At 42.3% G+C, this 9,043-nt stretch overlaps 1 protein-coding gene across 5 annotated transcripts in view; it reads right to left on the reverse strand.

Annotated features, from left to right (window-relative positions):
• The window catches only part of nvl (nuclear VCP like), a 17,491-nt gene that overhangs the window by 4,998 nt on the left and 3,450 nt on the right, over positions 1-9,043 (reverse strand). For all 5 annotated transcript variants that reach the window (XR_001635422.1, XR_001635421.1, XR_001635423.1 and 2 more), the window contains exons 8-16: positions 8,004-8,080; positions 7,792-7,926; positions 7,610-7,711; positions 5,169-5,286; positions 4,941-5,085; positions 3,888-4,065; positions 1,590-1,811; positions 1,375-1,479; positions 715-777 (exon numbers count right to left, since the gene is read on the reverse strand). Coding sequence is in view for 2 of the 5 variants with exons in the window: in XM_016500320.1 (XP_016355806.1) it covers positions 715-777; positions 1,375-1,479; positions 1,590-1,811; positions 3,888-4,065; positions 4,941-5,085; positions 5,169-5,286; positions 7,610-7,711; positions 7,792-7,926; positions 8,004-8,080 (1,145 nt within the window). In the remaining 3 variants the exon portion in view is untranslated. The remainder of the gene's footprint in view (positions 1-714; positions 778-1,374; positions 1,480-1,589; positions 1,812-3,887; positions 4,066-4,940; positions 5,086-5,168; positions 5,287-7,609; positions 7,712-7,791; positions 7,927-8,003; positions 8,081-9,043) is intronic.

Below are 9,043 nucleotides of genomic sequence, written 5' to 3' on the forward strand. Positions count from 1 at the left end.
AAGAAAAAATAAAACACGCAAAAATCGCGGTTGCTGCGGTTCTTGCATTCCTCTGCGGTTTGCTCGTCAATAGTATTGCGATAATGCGGTTATCGCGACAGCCCTAGTAGTGTCCGTGATGTCACCCGTAGGTTTCCGAAGAGCGTTTTTAAAGCTCAAAGTGGGCGGAGGCGGCCGTCGCCATCTTTGCAGCGTGTCACCGCGCGTCACTCCCGGATAATCGAAGATGGGCAAAGAGGCGGGAGCTGGTTGTTGAAACCACACCCACCTAGCTCGATGGTGGTGACAGCAGCGGCAATCCACCTGTCACTCAAGTGGCCACTCTAACACCCTTAATTATGCAAAAATTTAAGGCTAAATATAATTTAAACGGATGAGTTATAAAAAAATTCACCCCCCTCACAGTTGTCATGAAGGGCAAAATTAGCTATATAGACCAAAACCACTTTTTGAACCAGGCTGTAAACATGTTTTTTTCTGCTGTAAAGTTGGGCATTTTAACATGGGGAGTCTATGGGATTGACTCCCTTTTGGAGCCAGCCTCTAGCGGCCAGTCGATGAATTACAGTTTAAGTCACTTCCGTGTTGGCTTCACGAGAGAGAGCGGGAGGTTGCCGCTTGAGACATACAGAAGACGGACAACAGTGAGATGACAGTACTGCTGACGTGTGATGATGGATTGTGAGTTTGTATGACGGTAGTGGAAAAACTCACCATATTGAGCAGCTCTGGACCCTTGACAGAGATGAAGTTTAAGCCTGACTCATTAGCAACAGCCTGTAACGAGAGAGAGAGAAGTTTCACTGGCCAGTGAAGAATACAGGAAGTAAACGCCGCCACGTCCTTAAAGGGACAGTTCACCCAAAAATGAAAACCCTGTCATCATTTACTCAGCCTCAAGTTGTTCCAAACCTGTCCGAGTTTCTTTCTTCTGCTGAACACAAAATAACGTGGGCAACCGAACAGCTCATGGTCCCCCCACTGACTTCAAAAGTATTTTTTTCCCCATACTATGAAAGTCAACGGGGACCAGCAACTCTTTGGTTACCCACATTCTTTAAAACATCTTCTTTTAAATTTATTCATATTCATGATGCATCATAAACGTTTTTCGATCACAAAGCTTGTTTTCTGCAAGAATCCAAAGCCAATGGAAATTCCTGTTTTGCTTTTGTTGAGAAAACCAGGGTAATGTGAAATTAGAGGTCAGCCGACAAACATCCGTCAACACTGAGGCACTCTACTGACTCACGGTTGCTCAGGACAAAAACAATCCTTTACATGGCAGAGAAACACTTCATCACGCTGCATCTAGTTAGGACATGGTGTACATGCATACTGTGGGAACACAGCTCTAAATAAAAGCTCACACACTTTGGCTAACAGGGTCTTTCCGCATCCGGGCGGTCCAGCGAGCAGCACTCCAGCAGGCGTGCTCAGACCCAGAGCTCGGAAATGCTCAGGGTTATTGATGGGAGCCTGCAAATGTACAAACAAAGACCACAACATCACCTTTAAACGAAGAAACGAGAAACTGAAGTATTACTGATACAGTACAAGACCAAACAACTCTGTAAAAGTTGCGTTACCATGATGGCCATGTTGAGCTCCTCACGAATGTCCTGCAGCGCGCCCACGTCTTCCCAGGTGACGTCTGGGACAGTGGCGAACCCCTCGCGCTTCGCGGACGGCTGGACTCTGGCTAACGTGGTCCTGAAGTCTGACATGAGCACACAGAGTCCAGAGAGCTGCTCCTCGCTCAGAACCTCCTTCCTCTTCAACAACGACAGCAGCTGCTCCAGATCTGCTTTCTGACAGCAAGACGAACTTCAACAGCTGAACACCACAATGATCTGTGCTCTACTGCGGTGGATTATTTGTGATAGAGCTAACACTGAGCGTTTGACCGAAGCAAAAGACAATTCAACACAAAATGGTCAAATGGAATTTGTTTTCTTGAATGTTAACAGAATAATTCACGCAAAAACAAAAAATTTCAGTTTATCAATTCACGTCTTGTGAAGCCAAAAGCTGCAAGTTTGTAAGAAACAAATCCATCATTAAGATGTTTTTAGCTAAAATACAAGTCCATAATCCATAATAACGCTTCCTCCAGTGTAAAAGTGGTCTTGTGTGAATCAGGAGAGAAATCTGCACAAATCAAGCACCGTTTACAAGCAGAAACAGCTCTAAACAAATATGTGGCTGGATTCTGATGTGAGAGACAACAGGAGATGGACTTTTTCACTGGAGGAAGAGTTATTATGGACTCATATTTTTGTTAAAAACGTCTGAATGATGGATTTGTTTCAGATTTTGTCTTCTCCAGATGTTAACTGATGGACTGGAGTGGTGTGGATTATTGTGATGTTTTTATCAGCTGTTTGGACTCTCATTCTGACGGCACCCATTCACTGCAGAGCATCCATTGCTGAGACAGAGATGCAATGCTACATTTCTCCAAATCTGATGAAGAAACAAACTCATCTACATCTACTGGATGGCCTGAGGGTGAACACACTTTCAGCTAATTTTCAGCAAATTTTCATTTTTGGTTGAACTACTCCTATAAGTATGTCAAAAATATTTGCATGGAAAGCAAGTATAGTTGAGGAAAAGTTGATGTACTAGAAGCATTCATGAACGTACTGGATGTATGCATGTGTGTGTAAAGGCCCTTTCACACCAAATATGTTGCCAAAAGCACGAAACAAAATGCAGAAGAAATGGTCAATGCCAGTGACACTGGTCAATAATGTGAAATCAAACCCGTAAAGTGTAGACTATTTCATGCAAATTACTTGCTTAAAGGATTAGTTCACTTCCAGAATAAAAACTTCCTGATGATTTACTCACCCCCGTCATCCAAGATGTTAATGTCTTCCTGTCTTCAGTCACAAAGAAATTAAGGTTTTTGAGGAAAACAAAATATAATGGATCTCATATAATGGACTTCAATGGGGACCAATGGGCTGAAGGTCCAAATCACAGTTTCAGTGCAGCTTCAAAGGGCTCTACACGATCCCAGCCGGGGAATAAGGGTCTTATCTAGCCAAACAATTCACACATTATGTAATCACGTTGGAAAGTTCACACGCAGTTAGCTCTTCGTCTGTGTGCTCTGGTTCAGAAAGGCAGGGTAGGGTGAAAAACTTTGCACGCTTGCTTTGTAAACACTGGGTCTGACCTCACGTCACGCGTGACTTTAAAACGTAACTACGTAATGCGTGAAGTCCAGCTAGTGCAAGACAAGCATTTGTGGTTAAAAAGTATATAAAAATTTCCCATTGAAGCCCATTGAAAGGAGAAAAATCCTGGAATGTTTTGCTCAAACACCTTCATTCCTTTGCGACTGAAGACAGGAAGACATGAACATCTTGGATGACACGGGGGTGAGTAAATCATCAGGAAATTTTTATTCTATAAGTGAACTAATCCTTTAATATCAAAGTGTTCATGAACTGCAAGAAAAGTCATTTTTGGGCTCGTGTCTAATATGTGTGGAGTTTAAGGGCTGCAGTTACATCCCACTTCAAATGGGCATCAATGCTACCAAGGGCCCTCGTATGTCTATCAGCAGAGGATGTGAAAAAGCCTTAAGATTTAAGTGTTTCAATCCACAATGACTACATTATGAAAATTGAAGAGGGTGTTTCAAAGAAATTATTACCGTTTCAATGAGTGATCTAAAAATTATGCATTTTCTTAAAGCGGGATGGGGGGATCAAACCAAGTCATTCGAGTATCGCTGCCAAAGTGGATCTAGGCTGGCAACAGATGGGATTTGCACACACTGAGTGAATGCTAAAAACACCTTCTCCAGCCTCACATTCTGTTAGAAATCATCAAGTCCTGGTCGTGTGTTGTGTGTGGTTGTATAAGCGTACCGGTGGTGTGACGTCTTCACTGCTCGGCTGCAGCAGGATTCTGTTGACGGCGCTCATGGCTGCCTCCCGACACAGCGCCATCAAATCTGCGCCCACATAACCCGGCGTGAGACGCGCCAACTGTCTGTAGTCGAAGTCCTCCGGCAGTGTGATTTTACGACAGAGCGTCTTCAGAATCCTGGGATGGGAAAAATTGAGGATAAATCAGCGGTCAGTGATATTTTCAATGTTCAACATGACTTCTTTTCAATGCAGGAATTCCATTTTATTTAACATCTAATTATCCAATTAAATTAAAGCTTTCACACTTGGTTAGCTTGCTTGGTCCGAACCAGAGTTCGATTGCTCCCCCCTTCCCCTGCCCCCGCTGGACTGCGTTCAAATGATTTTATTTGGGTCCGAACCGCGGTTCGTTTGTGTCATCAAGCCAGCAGCTGTTTACCCCATAGCTTAGTAACGACGGCGCAGGAGAAGGCGGCAAATGCATAACATTGCTCTCTGCACTTCCGTTCGTTTCATTTACAAAGCTTCGGTACATAACGGCACTTACATCTGTCTTGCGAATGTACTGCAAATGCTCTAAAGAATGCTGAAGGCGAACAGAATCGAGATATACAGCTCTCTGTTTGCAGCACGTCAGTCACGCTCATCAGGAAAGTGAGTGAAACACACACAAACACATATTTTTATTAAATAATACGTCATTAATAGTGGTTCACTTCCGCGATTTGGTACGATTGCGTTCACATCAGCAGCGAACCGTACTGGAGTTCACATGAACTGTACCCCAGACCACCCTTTTTAAGAGGACTCGGGTACGTTTCGCGGGTGCGCACCCGAGTTCGGAAGACAGCGTTCACATCATCCAAACGAACCAAACTCTGATGTCAATCCAACCCGGGTGCACACCAAAAGTGCTAGTGTGAAAGCACCCTAAGACATACTGTTGACAAAACATGCAGCAGAAGTTTTTAGCACCAATATTAGCAGGCCTCAAAGGATTCAGCTCTTTTCTATATGCTGCGGTGCGCTGTGTCAGTGAGAGTAACGTACTTCAGTCGCGCGGCCTCATCAGGAATCCCCAGACAGATCTCGCGGTCAAACCTGCCGGCTCGACGCAGGGCCGGATCCAGCGAGTCCGGACGGTTAGTGGCTCCAATTACCAAGACCTGAGCCGGTTCTGATAACGAATTGAGGTCTAAAGACAACAACAAACAAATATGAAGCGTATAAACAGAGCCAAGAAGAACAGAAACACTGAGCGGTAACACAGTGGCGTACCGTCCATGCAGGTGAGTAACTGCGCGACGATCCTCCTCTCCATGTCTTTGGAAGCGATCTCTCTTTTTGGCGTGATGGCATCGATCTCATCGATGAACAGGATACAGGGAGCGCTGCTCTACAGGAACAACAGACACCAAACACAATGACACAAGCACCAACAGAGAAACACACTGGTCTTCTATATATAACGTTGATTTTAATCAATATTCGTTTTGGGGAAAACATATTCTTAAATTCTCAAGCAATCTTTTTAGTCTGTGGTGTTTACAGTTGATGCATGAACAAAACGTCAATAAACACTGCTTGTAACACACCTGCCATCCAATAATTGTAATGAGTTTTGTGCTTTCTTAGTTCGGATATGAAACAAAGTCTCAGCTTTCAAAATCTGTCAATTTTATCATACAAAAAAAATACATTTAGAATTGCGGCGCACAGCGGCATGTGAATGTAATCTCTTCCTCTTTACTACTAGTTACAGCAGCAAATAAACATGAATGAATCATTAAATATAAAAATGTGTACAATTTAAATGTTTGTATAGACCCTTTTAGTGCCGACGTCACAGCACTAGCTGGAGGCAAAACTGGAGGCGGCCAATTCAAACCAGCACAGGTTCGGCTACATAAGGAGCTTAAAATATCATCTTGTTGTGATGTTGGGTGCCAGACTCGACGGAGTACAGGCTCCAATTTGACATTTTATCGCATATCTGCTGCCATTACCAGACAAAAAAAACGACGACAGCTGTGGTTAAATGCGATAAAATGAGCAGACTGGACAGAAACGATCGTCAAAAATGCTCGCGTTTGCAGCGCACACTTATCAGAAAAGGTGAGAAGGGTGTTCCTGCACAACCGGAGGCTGCAGTTTCAGGACCGCAGTTCTAGGACCCTGGTGGTTTAGTTTGTAGTAATGTTTGTACATGTTGTTAAAGATATTAAATCTCAGGAACGTTTTTTTTATTTCAATTGTGATTTTTGATTTATAAATGCATCAGATGTTAATTACAAGACGATCGTCAAAAATGCTCACGTTTGTAGCGCACACTTCTTATCAGAAAAGGTTAAATAAAGTATTGTCTTTTGTTGTTATGGATTATGGTTTGTGTTGCGCGATTTCTTATGCATCTCACAACATGCAAGAGTAGCCTATATAGTGTATGCAAGTCTGTGTGCATGTGTGTTAAACAACAAACTGACGATTTATATGCTTAATCATCTGTAATAGTAATAACATTGTGATTGATTGTGGCTGGAATTTTTAAGAACTTGGTAAGAAAGAATAATGAAATACAGAAAGTTCAAAATTTGCAGCCTGAAAAAGTCTCCAGTAGGCGGAGATAACATGTGCAGGCTCTGACGTCACAAGCCAAAAACTCCGGTTTCGCTGTCTACACGATAACACTGCAACCAGAGTTTTTGAAAATCTTCACCCTGGCAGGCGTTTTCAAAAATGTTTGGTTTCAGTGACCTGGTGCTGCGTTTGCGTGTGGACGAACGGCCAAACCGCGTAGAAAAAGCTGCGGTTTTAAAAATAACCGCGTTCGTGTGGACAGGGCCTTGAGTCACAGAGGTAATCCTGTGTACAGTACCTGGTACTTTTTTCAGTACCACCTCGGCTGAGGCTCCAAGTGAACCGTACCGTTACCAAAACGTGATGTGTAAACACTGCTGATCACTGATTGGCCGGAGAGAATCGTCACTACCTGCATCACTGAACTTGCGACACAAACACAACAGAACCGCTAGATTAAATCAGCACAGACAGCGAAGGATAGAACGCAACTGTTTTTGAACGAACGCAACAGTTTCGAACGAACGACCTTTTTTTAAACAACAAAAAAAGTGGCTGTTTCGTGGTCTGTTGAGGGAGTACAGACGTTCCTCTCGTTGATAGCAGAGGAGCGGATCTAGCGAGAGCTTGATGGGGGCGCGGAATGAAAAAGTTTTTCAGGAGTCACGGCAGTAGAGGCGGCGCAACTATAACGACATGTGAATAATCCCGCCCACTCTAAAGCGGTACTGAACTGCAGTGGAAATGCAAACCGAGCCGTGGAAAAGCGCCATAATATAGTGATGTACCAACTGACGGGCTTCCCTGTGTAGTTCACAGCTTTAGACCAGAGCGAACAACTGACATGTACTGTACCTGAAAATATATGCTAATAAATTGATATCAGAATCAAATTAATGATGCCAATCAAAAGCTTGTGAATCAAAACTGAATCGACTAGTCCATTTTGCACTGAAATGCAAGGTGTACATGTAATCCAGCTATGTGGATCATCTGGAACATCCAGTGAGATCTGCTCAAAAAAAAAAAAAACATATTTTGAGGTGCCGACAGCCACATCACATCTCATGAACACAGACGATGATTACAATGAAATCACAGACTGTTTAACCCTAAAGAACCGGTCGGAGTGCGACTCTTACTATGGCTTGCTCAAACAGTTCCCGCAGCTTCTGCTCTGATTCTCCGGAGACTCCTGACACCAGCTCCGGAGCCGAGACCTTCAGCATCGGCAGGCCCACCTCCTACACACACACGCACACACACACACATCAGACGCGCTCAGCAATGAAACACACACTCGTGCACATGGTCAGTCACTCACTCCAGCCACAGCCTGAGCCAGCAGGGTCTTCCCACACCCCGGCGGGCCGTGCAGCAGGAACCCCCGCGGAGGAACCACTCCCAGCCGCTGGTACACCTCCGGATGCCTCGTGTGGATCAGCAGCTTACAGACCTCCTGAAGAAGACAAGCACTCGTGTGTGAGCAGGACAGACGGACGGACGGACGGATGGATGAAGAGATCTGAAACGCACCTCTAGAGATTCCTCACTGCCACCGAAGTCCTCGAACTTCACCGCTGAGAACTGCAGCTCATGGCCCTTGTTCTTACCTCGAGTTAAAACGAGAATTAACTTATCACACAACATCTGATGTTCACAGATATTTGTAAAAAGTTTTAATAAAAATAAATATTTTGCATCAAGAAATTTTTTTTTTTGCACAACATTTTCATGATGATAAAGCCTATTCCCCATTGAAAAACACCACCATGATCATTACAATAAGGTAAGATTAGTTAACATGAATTAACAATGAAAAATACTTCTAAAGCATTTATGAATATTTGTTAATGTTATTTTCAACTGCATGAATATTTGTATTTTTTTAACTAACGTGAACAAAGATTAATATATACTGCAACAAACATATTGCTCACTGTTAGTTAATGCATTATTAATTAAATAAATAAGTAGAGATGCACCGATTTCAATTTTCTTGGCCGATTCCGATTTCTTGTTAGTGTGATCTGCCGATACCGATTTTTGCCGATTCCGATTTTCTTTCTAACAACTATAATTGACAGCATATACAAACAAAAATCTACTTTTCTTCAACGCAAAGTTTTATTTTCATAAAAAAACACAAGTAAAAAAGTCAGTAATAAAATAAGAACAAATAAAAAAAATAGCAAACAACAGCACAAATAAATGCAACAGAATAAAGAGCTATGAAACTAAGTTTTTCAGGTTAAGTAAGTTTTTATTCAGTTAAGAAATACTACAGAAATTAAAGTAATCAAATGTAAAATAACACTGGATGTGTTATTTTACATTTGATTACTTTAATTTCTGTAGTATTTCTTAACTGAATAAAAACTTACTTAACCTGAAAAACTTAGTTTCATAGCTCTTTATTCTGTTGCATTTATTTGTGCTGTTGTTTGCTATTTTTTTTATTTGTTCTTATTTTATTACTGACTTTTTTACTTGTGTTTTTTTATGAAAATAAAACTTTGCGTTGAAGAAAAGTAGATTTTTGTTTGTATATGCTGTCAATTATAGTTCTTAGAAAG

This window comes from Sinocyclocheilus anshuiensis, unplaced genomic scaffold (assembly GCF_001515605.1).
Source record: "Sinocyclocheilus anshuiensis isolate Anshui unplaced genomic scaffold, SAMN03320099.WGS_v1.1 scaffold166, whole genome shotgun sequence".
Lineage (NCBI taxonomy): Eukaryota > Metazoa > Chordata > Actinopteri > Cypriniformes > Cyprinidae > Sinocyclocheilus > Sinocyclocheilus anshuiensis.